Below are 17,187 nucleotides of genomic sequence, written 5' to 3' on the forward strand. Positions count from 1 at the left end.
GCACATTTAAAGCGTTATTCGTAATTGACTGTGTTGGGTTGGTGCTTAGCTAGGCAAGATTCTTGGTGTTGAGAGTCGTCAATGAGTGAGTGACGTATTGTTGCTGTTTTCCGAATTTGTGTTTTCCTCAACATCTGTATCATTCTCTTGATCAGAGCTGGTAGTCTGCCACGGTTCCATTTTCCGTGTGTTTTGTGTCTCTGCTCGCAATCTGTGGTACGGCCTTGATTGGTTAAAGGTTTTGTGCAGTAGCTGGGATACTTCGTTTGTCACCCGGTTAATCTCCTCCCATGTGTCCTTATTCCTGATAGCTGTATTTATGTCATCCTGCGTTTGTATTTGTAGTTGTGTAGGTGTTATGTCTTCGATACGTAATGGGGAGTGAACTACTATGTGTGCTGGTGATCCATTTACGCCACATGTGCAGGTATCACTTTGAGTGAGTCCCATGCGGTGGAGGTGCATGGGATATGGGTCATGACCCGAGAGAAAGTGAACCATGCCCCTACTTGGGTTTATATGATTCATCTGCAGACGTTCCCTGATGTTTGGGAAAAATTGGTAGACTCTACGGCCCTTGTCGTCCGTGTCCCATTCCCTCTGCCATGTGTCCACCCTCCACTCGATAAGTTGGCGTCTATGATTAAGGTTGTGACCTGTGATCTCTGTCACCTTGTCGTGTCTTCCTTTCTTTAGCCAGTACATGGCTACCCTCAGTCTGATTGTTATGTCAATGGGAAAGATTCCAAGGATCACACATAGCGCTGCCAATGATGTGGTACCGAAAACCCCAGATAACCTACCAGCGCACTGCTTTGCCCCCTCCTAACCGTGTTCCTATAAGTTACTAAGTGCAGCCTGTGAACCCATGTACTGGCCGTGAAGCAGACCACGGACTCCAAGAGTGTACAGTGATAGATCCTGAGTGTCGACAATGGTAGTCTGTACTGTGCGGCGTTTAGCCTGGCGAGTTTAAGGATTATTTTGGTTGCTTTGTCGGTCGTAACTTTTATGTGCTCGTTGAACGTCAGTCTTTCATCTATGTGTACACCAAGGTATCGTGTTGTGTGTTGTCTGTGTATGTTGTTATTGTTCATTTTAATTATTGGATCTCTTGCTAGCGAACCTTTCATTAGTATGTAGACTGTTTTGTGCAGAGCCATTTGTAGTTCATTGATGTTGCACAATGTGCTGATATCCTTAAGTAAGTGTGACGACTTGTATTCTAACTGTGCTCGTGAATCTGCCGTGGCTATCGCCAAAGGAGGAGGACAGCAGGGAGGAGCGGGACCCACCTGGTCGTCGTGCAGCAGCAGCGCGGGGAACTCCCAGGCGAGCGGCCCCGCGGTGGCGGCGCTCTGCCGGCCGCAGGGCAGCGACGTGGCGTCCGGTGCTGCCTGCAGCTGCAGCTGCTGCAGCTGCAGCTGCTGCGGCTCCGAGCCGGGGCTCTGCAGCGACGTGAAGCTCGTCTCGAGGCACAGCCGGTGCGGCGGCGTCGACGCCTTGGGCGAGCCGGGCGAGGTCGCGGGGGCGGGGGCGGCGGCGGGGGCGGAGGCGGCGGGGGCGGCGGCCAGCAGCGGCTGCAGATGCTCGGCCGGCGTCGACGACGCGCACGCCGACGCCCGCCGCGGCTTGGCCGGCCCCACCGTCGTTATAACCTGCCGTACATACACACACACGCGCGCAATGTGGACAGCACCGCCTACAATCAGCTACGAGGGCATTTCGAAAAGTAAAGATGCAATGGCTCGCAGTCCATAAATAGTACATTTATTTAGAAAACGTCAGTTACATCTTATTACCTGGGGTATTCGTTATTTTTCGACAAAATCACCCCCATTATCCAAACATTTGTTAAGTCGGGTACACAAGCTTTTGTATTTGTGCTGTGCGTACTGTAAGACCTTCGGTACACACACCGTCAGATTATTTGACTTGTCGCTCTAACGAAGTAGGCGAGTGTCAGCAATATGTCTCGTGGTCTTAACGTGGCGTGTTTATCTTCTGCCGTTAGGTCAGACGATAGAAATGCCACTTGCACGCTTAGAGTAGAACATTGACGGTGACCAACGTTAAACAGAACTTGATTAATTTTCACACACATTTATTAAAATAATAAAAAGCATTGACATTACGTAACTTGATTCTGGATGCTGTTTACAATTGGCAATCTGAAGTTCCTTTGGTCTTGGTACGTTAATCTTATTCTCACATATCTCTGATACTTGACAAAGTGTCTATTCATTTATCTTCATGGCTATGTACAGGAATATGGTAATCTTATTAGGCGCAGACTGAAACTTGACTATAGCCTGGTACAGACAAATGCAGACTGGTACACACTAATGCAGACTAACTAATCGAAGGTCTGTACACTCATTATAATACCTCACGCATTCAGGTATCCCTGCGCGAGTGTGATCCGCAAGGAGAAAAGGTTCTACATCAGCAGCAATCTCATTGGCTGCGTTACATATTAATACGTGGATCGGTGGAAGCAGAATTTCGTCCGTCTCTAAGGCAGCGCCATCTCGTAGTGCAGAGATGGACGAGCGCTGCGCCTGCGCTGTTGCGCTTAGCGGGGTGCACTCTACTGGGAAAGTTGTGTACATGCTGAATATGCGGAACTATGCACACAACAGAATTCCACAGTCATAGAAGGTTGCCGCATGTTGTCGGAACCACATTTCAACTTCATCTTTGATCTCTTCATCGTCGTGGAATGATTTTCCACCAAGATGTGGCTTCAGGTAACGGAAGACATGGAAGTCGGTGGGCGCAAGCTGTATGGCAGATTGTCCAATATGTCCCATTTGAATTGTTTGAGTAGTGCTTTGATTACGAGCGCTGTGTGAGGCCGAGCGTTGTCATGAAGCAAGCGGACTCCACTCGTCAGCATTCCCCTGCGTTTGTTTTGAATTGCCCTTCGAAGACGTTTCAAAGCCTAGCAATATGCAGCAGCATTAATTGTCGTTCCAGGAGGCATAAATTTCAACAGAAGAATACCTTGTCTGTCTCAAAAAACAGAACCCACGATTTTCTTCGCTGAAATCGACGTTTTGCATTTCTTGGCTTTTGGTGAATTCGAATGCCGCCATTGATTGATTATTACTTGGATTCAGGTGTATGGTGATAAACCCACGTCTCGTCACCTGTCACAATGTGATCAAGGAACTTATCACCTGCTTCAGCATAGCGTGTGAGGAAGTCAAGGGCAAAGCCCATCCTTTTCTTTTTGTGTTCTTCCGTTAACAGTTTTGGAACCCAATGCGCACACAACTTCCTGTACCCTAACTTGACAGTCACAACGTCATAAAGAGTTGCCACTGACACGTCCAGTATGATCAGAAGCAATTCTTTCAATGCGAGACGTCTATTCGCACGAATTGCTTCCTCCGTTCTCTGAAGAAGGGCATCAGAGATCACAGATGGCCGACCTGTTCTTTGTTCGTCATGAACATCGGTCCTACCTTCAGAGAAATGACGACACCATTTCGTTACATTTTGTCGATTCATAATGTTCCCATAAACAGAAACAATTTCTTTGTGAATATCCGCTGGTCGCTGACCTTTCGCATGAAGAAAACGTATGAGGGAGCGAACTTCGCATTTGGCGGGATTCTGAATCGGCGCAGCCATTTTAAACACGACCTACTCCAACCAGAAGCAACGTTCAACTGCCGAACGACCGCGAGGAGAAAGCTAACGGTTCAAGGTTAACACCAGTGTTGCCAACTTGCTCGCCAAAACTCTTCTGTTCCTCTGGCGTACAGTGTATCTTTACTTTCCGAAATACCCTCGTAAATCGCAGGGTTATTCATAAGCACGTCCAGAGGACTGCAAGAAAACTAGAATGTATACAGAAGAACGACGCACGCGAGTGGATGGAATACCTCTCCAAGTTTCGATTAGTAATACCGCGGCATAGCCTAACTCCAGATACAGGCATGTCACAACCTGTAACCTAACTGTACACTCCGTATTCTCACATTAAATAATTTGGACCTGCATGTAGGCATCCCAATCAACAGATTTCTGAAGTAGGTTGCTGTACTTGTGCCTTTCTGAGCAGCAGCAGTACTAGTGAATCCAGTGACCTGCATGCACATATTGACGTCTGTCACTTCACGAATGGTGTCTGTAGTGTCACCCCACAGGCACTGCAAAGTTGGTAACGGGATTGCAAGGTACCGTTAGACGCAGACAGCGGTCAGGCGGAATCTGGCGGACCCAATGGTGCGCGCCCACTGAGCCACACTTGTAGCAGCGATATAACATGGGGGGCGGCAGCCACACACCCCACTTTTACTTCGAGACTATTCCTACGACGCCATCGTTTGTGCTTAGCACAGTGAGTCTCATCCTAGTTGGTATTGTATGAACTGGACTCTGTTTCCTGTTGCGTTATTTGTAATGTGCCTTTTTAAACTTGGATAAATACAAATTAAGTAAATCTTTTGTTTACTGTGTTAACTTGTTCGCTAATCATTTCTGCTCCAGCTTTCCTGTGATGACATCTGCCGTGCCACTCTGTAGCCCGTGTCTCCTTATCGTCTTGTATAAAGTCGTACACAATAGTGCCACGCTTATAACCTGTAATGTGAGCTGTTAACTTCGAGAATCGCTCTAACCATTAAAAAAAAAAAAAAAAAAAGTTCTGCCCGAACCGTACCGACCAGCCGCCATGTCCCCCTCAGCCCACACGTGTCACTGGATGCGGATATGGAGGGGCATGTAGTCAGCACACCACGCTCCCAGCCGTATGTCAGTTTACGGGACCAGACCCGCTACTTCTCAATCAAGTAGTTCCTCAGTTTACCTCACAAGGGCTGAGTACACTCATCTCGCCAAGAGGGCTCGGCACACCAGATGTCACCCATCCAAGTCTCTATCCATTGCCATGTTTCCATTTTCTGTATGCCTTGTAATTTCTGTGCGGTTTCTTCTGAAACCACAGGGGTATAAATCTCCCCAAAGTGGTGATACACATTTTGAGAGTAAGTGGCGCAGATCATGTGTATTTTTACAGAATTAACAAGATTAGCGCACAAACATGCTACAGGGAATTGTTAGGTCCACCTGAAAACATAAAGTTGTTCGTATAGGGTGTAAATACACACATCAAAAAAACTTTTGCATAACCCCAGTTTCCACAACTCCTGAAGACAGACGTTGACTGTGGATACTGCGTCACAGACACAGTCCCTTTGACTGTTCAGAGATGTCACTAAACCCGCCTGAAGATGTAAACAACCATGCGTGAGCAGTGCCTATTAGACGGAGGGGTCCGACAGCCGATCAGATCCAATCATTCCACCTGAAACCAGGTACACAGCTCGTGTTGTCTGTAGTTCAGCCATACCTAGACGGTCAATACTACGGTTCGATCGCATCCGCATTGTTACTTTGTGCCAAGAAGGGCTCTCAACAAGGGGTCTCCAGAAGTCTCGGAGTGAACCAAAGCGATGTTGTTCGGACATGGATGATATACAGAGAGACAGGAACTGTCGATGAGATGGCCCACTCAGGCCGCCCAAGGGCTACTGCTGCAGTGGATGACCGCTACCTACGTATTATGGCTCGGAGGAACCCTGACAGCAACGCCACCACCTTGAATAATGCTTTTTGTGCAGCCACAGCCCGTCGTGTTATTACTCAAACTGTGCGCAATAGGCTGCATGATGGGCAACTTCACTCCCGCCGTCCATGGCGAGGTCCATCTTTGCAACCACGACACCATGCGGCGCAGTACAGATGGGCCCAACAACATGCCGAATGGACTGCTCAGGATTGACATCACGTTCTCTTCACCGAAGAGTGTCGCATATGCCTTGAACCAGACAATCGTCGGAGACGTATTTCGAGGCAAACCGGTCAGGCTGAACACCTTAGACACACTGTCCAGCGAGTGCAGCAAGGTGGAAGTTCCCTGCTGTTTTGGGGTGGCGTTGTGTGGGAGCCGACGTACGCCGCTGGTGGTCATGGAAGGCGCCGGAACGGCTTTGCGATATGTGAATACCATCCTCCGACCGATAGTGCAACCATAACGGCATCATATTAGCGAGGCATTCGTGTTCATGGATGCACCCCCATTGTGCACGTCTTGTGAATGACTTTCTTCAGGATAAGGACATCGCCCGACTAGAGCGGCCAGCGTGTTCTACAGACATGAACCCTATCGAACATGCCTGGGATTGATTGAAAAGAGCTGTTTCTGGACGACGTGACTCACCAAATACTCTGAGGAATCCACGCCGAATCGCCGTTGAGGAATGGGACAATCTGGGCCAACAGTGCCTTGATGAACTTGTGGATAGTATGCCACGACGAATACAGACAGGCATCAGTGCAAGAGGACGTGCTACTGGGCATTAGAGGAACCGGTGTGTACAGCAATCTGCCGGCCGAAGTGGCCGTGCGGTTAAAGGCGCTGCAGTCTGGCACCGCAAGACCGCCACGGCCGCAGGTTCGAATCCTGCCTCGGGCATGGATGTTTGTGATGTCCTTAGGTTAGTTAGGTTTAACTAATTCTAAGTTCTAGGGGACTAATGACCTCAGCAGTTGAGTCCCATAGTGCTCAGAGCCATTTTTTTGTACAGCAATCTGGACCACCACCTCTGAAGGTCTCGCTGTATGGTGGTACAACATGCAATGTGTGGTTTTCATGAGGAATAAAAAGGGCGGGAATGATGTTTATGTTGATCTCTATTCCAATTTTCTCTACAGGTTCCGGAACTCTCGACACCGAGGTGACGCAAAACTTTTTTTTTTTCGTATATAGCAGAAGTTGCCAAAAAATCCTGTTAGCAGAACATAACTAACAGATTTATTAGTCTAGTAAAATGTTTGTCAAGACAAAAAAATCATCCTGAGACAATGTTTCTGTATAAGTAGACATTACCGCTGCGCGTATTTTTCATCGCGAGCGTGAGTTGCAAACACGTGGGCCACAACGGCCTGCGTGGTTGAGTCGTTGCAATGTGCCGATCGTTGGCAGTTGTCGACTTCGTTAAACGTTAGGACGGAAGGAACATTTAGTACCACAGAACTATGTGATATTCATTTAATTTATGGCGAGGCAGAAGGTGTTGCAAGGCAGCTGTACGAATTTTTCCAGAACGCTCCCCACAACGAAGACTTTCTGCACAATCGACATTCGTCGCTGTTCACAGAAGGTTTCTATAATCATCACAATTCTCTACTTTTACTCCATTACTTAGCAATTCATTTGTAACACAGTACAGTGCTTACCTTTACCTTTAATTCTGTATACGAAACATAGTGTCTGTTCTGATATACCGGGTGATCAAAAAGTCAGTATAAATTTGAAAACTTAATAAACCACGGAATAATGTAGATAGAGAGGTAAAAATTGACACACATGCTTGGAATGACATGAGGTTTTATTAGAACAAAAAAAAAAAAAAAAAAAAAAAAACGCCCGATATTGCTAGACGCGTGAAAGACCTCTCGCGCGCGTCGTTTGGTGATGATCGTGTGCTCAGCCGCCACTTTCGTCATGCTTGGCCTTCCAGGTCCCCAGACCTCAGTCCGTGTGATTATTGGCTTTGGGGTTACCTGAAGTCGCAAGCGTACCGTGATCGACCGACATCCCTAGGGAAGCTGAAAGACAGCATCCGACGCCAGTGCCTCACCATAACTCCGGACACGCTTTACAGTGCTGTTCACAACATTATTCCTGGACTACAGCTATTGTTGAGGAATGATGGTGGACATATTGAGCATTTCCTGTAAAGAACATCATCTTTGCTTTGTCTTACTTTGTTATGTTAATTATTGCTATTCTGGTCAGATGAAGCGCCATCTGTCGGACATTTTTTGAACGTTTGTATTTTTTGGTTCTTGTGAAACCCCATGTCGTTCCAAGCATGTGTGTCAATTTGTATCTCTCTAATTACATTATTCCGTGATTTATTCAGTTTTCAAATTTATACTAACGTTTTGATCACCCGGTACTTTAGTATTATTATTAAAATGGTTCAAATGGCTCTGAGCACTATGGGACTTAACATCTATGGCCATCAGTCCCCTAGAACTTAGAACTGCTTAAACCTAATTAACCTAAGGACATCACACAACACTCAGTCATCACGAGGCAGAGAAAATCCCCGACCCCGCCGGGAATCGAACCCGGGAACCCGGGCGTGGGAAGCGAAAACGCTACCGCACGACCACGAGCTGCGGACGGAGGCAATAATAATTTTGTGGTTTAAATTGCATTCCCCGAGTGTAATCAATTATTTAAAGGAAATAGCTCATTATTACCCCATATCCAGTGATTTCTATCTGCTGCAACATCAGTGAAAAGTTATGGTTCGTGGGTATCGGCGTAGCTATATTACAAGAGAAAATAGTCGGAATTAACGCCGAAATTGCCAGCAGACGCCGCTTCATGCAACGGATGGAAGATGCCAGGTACTGTGCCACCTTAATTACTCTCCAGCTCGATGTGGTGGCTCTTCAGTACATTGCCATAGTCAAAAATTACTCGCTTCCGTCTGAGCATCGTGATTCTCAATTAGTGTTTTCAGTAACTATATTGACAAGCAGATCTATATTGTTCTTTAATTAAGCATTCAAGGAAATTACTGCCACCACAGTACACATTGTGCCTTCAGCACAATGCAAGCTCAATAACATTAAATTCCGTAATTACAATTTGTGTAGTTTACGTTAACCTAAAACAAGTTCAAGTGTTTGTCATGCGTGTTTATGTATTGTGAAACGATTTCCGGCTGTGGTATTGTTTTAATTGAATAATGCCCTCCTGCTAGGCAATATACAAACATACAGAATTAAGTTCTCCCTGTTCAGTCACTTCAAATAATTTATCAGTGCTACTAATAATCAAATATAGACGTAAAAATAAGTTTGTACGCGCCATTATCATTATTTATTCCAAAAATTCCGTGGAGTGGTTGGATCATCATTGGGTGTCTATTCAAACCTATTACACGCGAGAGCCGCTTTCCGGAAGTCCGATGCCGCATGGTCTAATAATAATACAATAAATTCGGGTAGTGGCATCGCAAGCACAACTTCAAACATTGGTCCAGTCCATGCCACGTCGCGCTGCGGCAATTTGGCATGCTCGTGGGGGCCCTTCTCGATATTAGGCAGGTGTACCAGTTTCTTTGGCTCTTCGGTGTATATGCGAGGTTCCAGAAGACGGCTGCATAATACAAGACATGCAGGAAATTGGCGAATTTCGGTATATAGACGACCTCTCCAAGTTTCGATTCGTAATAGGTGGCTCAAATGGCTCTGAGCACTATGGGACTTAACATCTATGGTCATCAGTCCCCTTGAACTTAGAACTACTTAAACCTAACTAACCTAAGGACAGCACACAACACCCAGCCATCACGAGGCAGAGAAAATCCCTGACCCCGCCGGGAATCGAACCCGGGAACCCGGGCGTGGGAAGCGAGAACGCTACCACACGACCACGAGATGCGGGCTCGTAATAGGTGGAATGACCCAGTTATAGAGAACAGCACTAGGGGCCTGTCACGTGAAACATGCTGTATAATGGAGTGACGCTTACGTTTTGTGTCCACGAATTCACTAATGTTTGTCAGTCGTGTCACTGTACGGACGACTTTGTACCAAATATCAGTTAGGGGCTCCGACAACGAAAACAATCCGTGGCTGGCCCTTTCCGTGAGACTGTCCGCTTACGTCAAACAGGCCTGCGGGAACCGTCAGCCAGAGAAGGTGGAGCGTGTTTTGTGTGGAAATAACAAGATCAAGAATCTGTGGATAGGTAGGCACGCCTCAACATACTTTCCGTGAATGTGATCAATAGACTGAGCTTAGACAGGGTGGTGTATATGGCATAGTCTGTAATAAAGAAAACTGGCAACTAGTTGATACTCTAGCTAGAAGATCAACAAATCGTCAGTAAATGGCTGGTGTGGTAATCCAGTGGCGTGAAAGAGATCCTCAGTGAGTGTTTCCTATGAAAGATAGTGCAAACTTTTTGTGTTCAAAACTTACACTAAGAAAAATGGCAACTATTAAAACTCTTTGCTGTCTAAACCACCCTGACAACTATTGTTATGTGTGTGGGAAATTCACTCTAAAAGCCCAAAGAAAACCTATCACTGATCTGGTGAAGAAGGCATATAAATTGTATTTTGATTGTCCTGTTGGTGATCATCATAAAAATTTTGCGCCTCATATCGCCTGCATAACCTGTACTACATCCTTAACCGAGTGGTTGGCTGGACGCTGTGGCCGAGCGGTTCTAGGCTCTTAAGTCCGGAACCGCGCGACCGCTACAGTCGCAGGTTCGAATCCTGCCTCGGGCATGGATGTGTGTGATGTCCATAGGTTAGTTAGGTTTATGTAGTTCTAAGTTCTAGGGGACTGATGACCTCAGATGTTAGGTCCCATAGTGCTCAGAGCCATTTGAGTCATTTTAACAGAATGGTTGAAAGGAAAACTCCGAGCTATGCCATTCGCTGTTCCGATGGTGTGGTGTTAGCCTAAAGATCATTATCGAGACTGTTACTTCTGTCTTACAAATATTTCGGGACATTCAAGCAAAACTAGACATAAAATAAAGTATCCAAATTTATCTTCAGTGCGTTTGCCTGTGTCCCATGATGAGGGGTTGCCTGTTTCTGTCTGTAACTTGAAAGCCACGGAACCAAACACCACGTCAAGTGAATCAGAAAGTATTGAACATACAGAAGAGTACTGCCCTCAATATCACGACACTTCGCCTCAGCTCTTTAATCAAAAGGAACTGAACGATTTGGTTCGCGATCTAAAACTTTCGAAACAGCAAGCTGAACTCTTGGGGTCGACACTGCAACAACGGAACCATCTAGCTCCAGGGACAAAAATTTCCTGTTTCAGATCAAGAAGCGCTTCCTTCGCTCAGTATTTCAGCATGCAGAATTCAAAGTGTGTATGTAGAGATGTCAATGGTCTAACGATGTAGCTAGGTGTACAAGATAATCCACATGAGTGGCGACTATTTATTGACTCCAGTAGAACTAGCTTGAAAGCAGTACTACTGCATAATGGCAATGCATTTCCATCGGTACCTTTCACTTCCGCAGTAGACATGAAAGAAACTTATGAAACCATGGCTTTGCTGCTAGAGGCAATCAAACATAAGGATCATGAATGGCAGTTTTGCTGTTATTTAAAAGTTGTTGGCACTCCTTACAGGTTTACAGGCTTGATACACGAAATGGTGCTGCCTTTTTTGACTTTGGGACACCCGTGACACCAAGGACCACTATACAGTCAACGAATGGCCTATATGGAAGTCATATGTTCCTGTAAACGTAAATGTAAACAATACCCCATTGGTCGAGCCCGATAAAATCATTTTGCCTCCCCTTCATATCAAGGTGGGTCTTATCAAGAACTTTGCGAAAGCTCTGGACAAAGAAGGTGAGGCCTTCAATCACTTAAAAGAAAGGTTTCCCAAATTAAGTGAGGCAAAGCTGAAAGAGGGTATATTTGTTGGACCACAAATAAGAAAACTACTGAAAGATCCAACCTTTGATACCAAACTTACAGATATCCAATTAGCTGCTTGGTCTTCTTTTAAAGAAATTGTGAAGGGATTTTTGGGTAACAGAAAAGACATCTTACCATTACGAATGATATGTTGGACAACTATAAGAACATGGGGAGTTGAATGTCGCTTAAAATTAACTTTTTCCATTCTCACCTTGATTTCTTGCCGGAAAATTTGGGAGTCGTAAGCGATGAGCATGGCGAACGCTTTCACCAAGACATTCTTACCACGGAACACCGTGACGATTAAAGATGAAATTGAACTGATTTGGACCTTTTATTGGCATCATGACCATATATACATATAAAATAGTGTTGACTTCAAACGTTCTGAATGTGTATTTTTGTTTAACTTAATTCTTTCAATTTTCGCTATTATCATTTTTTATTCTGCTGTGTACCAAGGAAATATGACGTCATAGACAAAAAGTAATTTTACTAGTGTATTCAGCACCCCAAAATTAGGTGAATCTACGCATTTACAAACCAGATGCAGAAAAAGTTTAAATTTGTTAACTAGTGTTATTATTATTTGAATGGTTAGACACAACGTGTTAATAGCCTGGAGTCATCCAGTTTTTGCCAGTTCAAAAGTAAGAGTCCAGCAATCAAGTGATTCACAAACAGTAAGTGTAGTGCACGTATCTGAACTTGTTTGATTTTAAATGGGGTTGCAGTGTGCAGGTCAAACAAGTGTCCCAATGGAGAGGAGTACTGTAGAGGAAGTTTGTTCTGTAGCAAGTGTCTATCCCCACTGAGGATAGTCAACTTTCTTATCTGAGGAGGAGTTGTGAGTATCATGTGCAATGCACCGCAAATTACCTTATCATTCATTGTAAAACACTCTCTCTTTTTCTCCCCCCCCCTCTCTCTTTCTCTCTTCTATCTATCTCTCTCTCTCTCTCTCTCTCTCTCTCTCTCTCTCTCTCTCACACACACACACACACACACATTAAATATCATTCATCTTTCATTATTTTAAAAATAAAAGTGTTTCAAGAAGAGTAATTCATTCTGCCGTTTAGTTAGATACAACAGTTGTTTATAATGTCGGAGGGCTGCAACAGATGGCAGGGGGGGGGGGGGGGGTACTGATTGCACTCAGGGGTAATGGTCTCAGAAAGGTTGGATTCACTGATCTAATAGATGTTCCACATTAAGTTTCCACTGTCCCTCCGCCCTCCGCTTTTTAGGTTCCTTGTTTCTCCAAGTTGATAGTACAAACGTATGCCGCATGATCGGAAAATATGGCTGTAGGACATTTTGCTTCAGATCAGCTGTTGTATATATCCGGTCTAAACGGCTTGCAGAATGGCTAGGGACGTGTGTGAAACCTGGCCTGTCACCATGCTTATGTTCCCACGAGTCAACAAATGCTTACTCGTTGATAATGTTTTCAAGCTCGATTGATTTATTGAAGTTTGATTCTTATCTTTTGGACGAAGAACACGGGTAAAATTCCCGGCAAATATTATGGGATTATGGCCCATTCCGAAAAGTGGTAGAATCTATTCTTTCAAGAATACTTATCCCCGTTCCAGAAGGCGCATAAACGTTTATTATTCTGGTGTTATTGATTTTGCGAGCTATACCTCTGCAGTTAGGTAGTCTTTCAACGTTGCGGACTATGATATCTTCTTTAATTAGAACCGCTGTTCCGAGTTCTTTATTGCAACCGGGGTTATCGACAGCGTTGTAGCCCGTTATCTGCTCCAGGTCAACATCTGTCACTTCCAGTATTACAATATCGATGCCTACTGCATATATGACTTCCTGGATGTCCCCCAAATTGAGTGTGTTCCCTATCTTGCTGATATTCAACACTGCAGTCCTTTATGCTTATAATTCCGCCATATTACGTTGAATTTAATTTGGGTATATATCTAGTCTCCAATCTTTCTATCTTCCTTTCCATATTTTTTCCAATGTTCGCATTTCCATTAAACAAAAATCTGATTCATCATCGGTTCCTATTTCTCGTGTTTGGGAGTTTCGTTTTTGATTAGATTCTTCTTCGCTAATTCCATGGCCCGCTCATCGATGATGTCCATCATGTCGTAGTCTTGGTCGTCTTCATCTTTATCACTAGCCCACTTCTGGGAATCAATGTATTTCCGCTTCTAACTTTTCCTCGTCGGTACTTCTGTAGGTTGTTTGTCGGTTACTATTTAACTTTTTGTAGTCAGTTTTGTATGACCTTTTCTAACGTTTTTTGATCGTTGTCATGTGCTGCTGGTGGTATGTCTCTCATTTTTTTTTTTTTTGTCGCATCTGCTTGGCCTTGTCTCTCGAGGTGGGTGCAGCTTCGTCCGTTCCCTGGCGAGCGGTTTTGCGTTTTTTATTTTCCTTTGAAGGTTTGTCGATTTGTCTGTCATTTGCCTCTGCAGTTTCGGTATCATGCACAGAATGTTTTTCAATAGCTAAGGTCGCGTTCAGGGCGTTTGTGTGTGAGCTGTTATGCTCAACATCGGCGGCGTTTGAAATGTTCTTTTTCTGATGGTTGTTCTGTGACTATGTCCTCTTGATTGGTTTCCGGTTCGTTTGTTTCCATTCGGTTGTCAGCCATTTGGCTCTCGCTGGCAGGTATCTCCGTCCGTGTGTTCGTGGCGGAGGTTACGCGTACTGGCGCAACGGAAGTCGGCGGCAACCGTGACATGGTGTTGGGGACAGCTACCTCACCGCCTCACCGGTCGGTGATCGTATTACCCGTCTTTGCGTGCGCTGCGTGCGTACATGTTCTGCAGAACGACATCCCGCGCGCGTTCGCGGTTGGCCCTCACGGATCACGATAGCTGTATATCCACGGACACTGATATAGGGCTGAATATCCTTTACCATTTCGATTGTAATCTATCTCACACCACTGACAAGGGGAACTCGCCATTGCACTCTACTCAAATGTAGTCGTAAAATGGTGCAGTGGGTAGCCCATCCAAAACTGAATACAAATCAAGCATGAAACCAGGAACAAGGTGCTCAGAACTGCGAAAAAAGAAGCAAAACGGAAACAGCGAACGGTCGGAGCTCAAGATGTGCAACAGCGGGCGAACTTCAGTAGCCACGGCATCGTGGTTACGTGGTTACGGTGTTGGACTGCTAAGTGCGACATCCGTGTTGAAATCTCCCTCGTGTCCTTTTTTTCTCACAAAATCGTGAACTTTCCGTCTGGTCTTTGACGTCTCTGTTTTTCTTCTGTAGTCTTGGCAGTTGTCATACTATACATTGTTTATAGAATATGACTCATGTGGTAAGAATATTTTACTGTCTCAAGTAAAGGCGATGAATAGTGCGAGGAGGCGAGATGTCGCATAGACCTCTCACTGAAGAGATAACAACAAATAAATGGGATAACAGCAAATAAATGGCTGTGAACTATGTTGCAACAAAGGAATTCAAACGTCAAAACTTCCAAAATGTAACACATGGCTCATGACATGTGTTCTTGCCTGGAACAAATAGGAGGCCCGTATGTCTACAAAAATAGTTCAAATGGCTCTGAGCACTATGGGACTTAACATCTGTGGTCATCAGTCCCCTAGCACTTAGAACTACTTAAACCTAACTAACCTAAGGACATCACACACATCCATGCCCGAGGCAGGATTCGAACCTACGACCGTAGCGGTCACGCGGTTCCAGACTGTAGCGCCTAGAACCGCACGGCCACACAGGCCGGCTATGTCTCCAAATTCCTACCTTACACCTCGCTGTTGCAAACGGGCATGATACCCGACACAGACACGAATTTGAATACACCGATCAGACACATCAATGACCGGACAAATGTTTCATAATTCTGCGGAAAAAGGGGCAAAAGGGGGAAGTGGATACGGATCTCCCCGTTCGCAGTCCAACTCTGCGACCACATAACCACGACGCCGCGGTTACTGAAATTCGCTCGATGTTGCACATCTTGAGCTTGGACCGTCCATTGTTTCTGTTTTGCATCTTTTTTCACAGTTCGGTACTACTTCTTCCTGTTTTCATGCTTGACCTGTGTTCAGCCTTGGATGGGCTATCCACTGGACCATTTTATGACTTAATCTGAGAGGAGTGCTATGGGGAGTTTCCCTACTGAGAACATGAAGTTTATGGGCAGCGAACCATCTTTCAGCAACGTTACTTATAATTGTTCCATAAGGTTTTAAAGCTGCACTTTTTGCTCGGCAGTATTTGAAAAGGCAGTTTAGGAACTCCAATGGTTCTCATGTCAAATCCAGCATTGGCAACTTGAACTTTACCTACATTGCCATCTCGATGCTTAAATTTTAAGGCGCCTCAACATAGATCAACAGTTTGTTCGCATCTACAGCACTCCTTAAGTTAAGGAATACAGCACTACTGCAGATGGATGGGTGGATTCCAATGATATCATTACGTGTAAACTTAACTGTCTCCTCCATGAATCTTTGTATTTCGAACGAATTGGGCCTTGTCAAACTACTGCAGATGGATGGGTGAATTCCAGTGGTATCATTACCTGTTAACTTAACTGTCTCCTCCATGAATCTCTGTATTTCGAACGAATTGGGCCTTGCGAAACTGTTATCGATCATAAATTTCAAAGCATCTTTGTTTACTGGTTCATTCATTACCACTTTCTACAGTTAATTGAAAATAAGTAATAGAGAAATGGTGTACAGCGTCAAACTCGCCACAACAACGCTTGGCCGGCAGCAGTGGCGATGCAAACACGGTACATCCGTACGACACGACCGCCGCAGACAGACTCACCATTCTGCTGCACAGGCGGACTCACACATCTTGTAATACACACTGCCGTATTTTACGGACTACAGGACGCTACGGGCTATAAGATGCATCGTAAGATTTAAGTAGTTCTTCAAAAAAATACGATTTTACCATTTTTATCATTAGATTGGAAAGCCAGACTAAAAAAGTTCTTGGTTTATATAATCGATCTTTCAAAATCCCTGAAAGTTGTGAAAATTGTCGTCTGAACTTTCTTCTTCATCTTCGTCGTCATCGTTGTCATCTTCACATATAAGGTTGCTTTCACTGCCATCGAGAGCGTTATTTACGTCATACTTCTTGAAAGATTAAACAGTAATGTCTTCTCTCACTGCGGACCATGACTGTTGAATCCGCTGACGCAGTTGTTTGATTGGGTATGGAGTGAATTCGTGTCGGGTTTCATCCATCATCCATTTGTTGCTTTCCTCTCTCATACAGAATTTAAATGCTTTATTTATCGAAACATCAAGAAGCCGCAATTGTGAAATAAATCTTTGCGGAATAACAGCGACCTCTGTATTTCCGTGTCTCAATTTCTCTTTCACAGAATTTTTCAAATGGTGACTAAGCGATCTGGAACAAGAAGAGAACTCTTCTTCAATAAAGCTCCTTTCCTTCTTTACCACTCTCTGTTAATCGATAATTTCATACCAGCCTCATCCATCGGCCGGCCTGTGTGGCCGAGTGGTTCTAGGCGCTTCAGTCTGGAACCGCGCTGCTGCTACGGTCTCAAGTTCGAATCCTGCCTCGGGCATGGATGTGTGTGATGTCCTTAGGTTAGTTAGGTTTAAGTAGTTCTAAGTTCTAGGGGATTGATGACCCCAGATGCTAAGTCCCATAGTGCGCAGAGCCATTTGAACCAGCCTCGTC

General features: G+C 45.0%; 1 protein-coding gene across 1 annotated transcript in view; it reads right to left on the reverse strand.

Annotated features, from left to right (window-relative positions):
• LOC124545529 (diacylglycerol lipase-alpha) overlaps window positions 1–17,187 on the reverse strand; it is a 454,063-nt gene that overhangs the window by 114,158 nt on the left and 322,718 nt on the right. The window contains exon 16 of the mRNA XM_047124477.1: window positions 1,426–1,658. Coding sequence (XP_046980433.1) covers window positions 1,426–1,658 — 233 coding nt within the window. The remainder of the gene's footprint in view (window positions 1–1,425; window positions 1,659–17,187) is intronic.

The sequence above is a fragment of the Schistocerca americana genome, chromosome 8, assembly GCF_021461395.2.
Source record: "Schistocerca americana isolate TAMUIC-IGC-003095 chromosome 8, iqSchAmer2.1, whole genome shotgun sequence".
Lineage (NCBI taxonomy): Eukaryota > Metazoa > Arthropoda > Insecta > Orthoptera > Acrididae > Schistocerca > Schistocerca americana.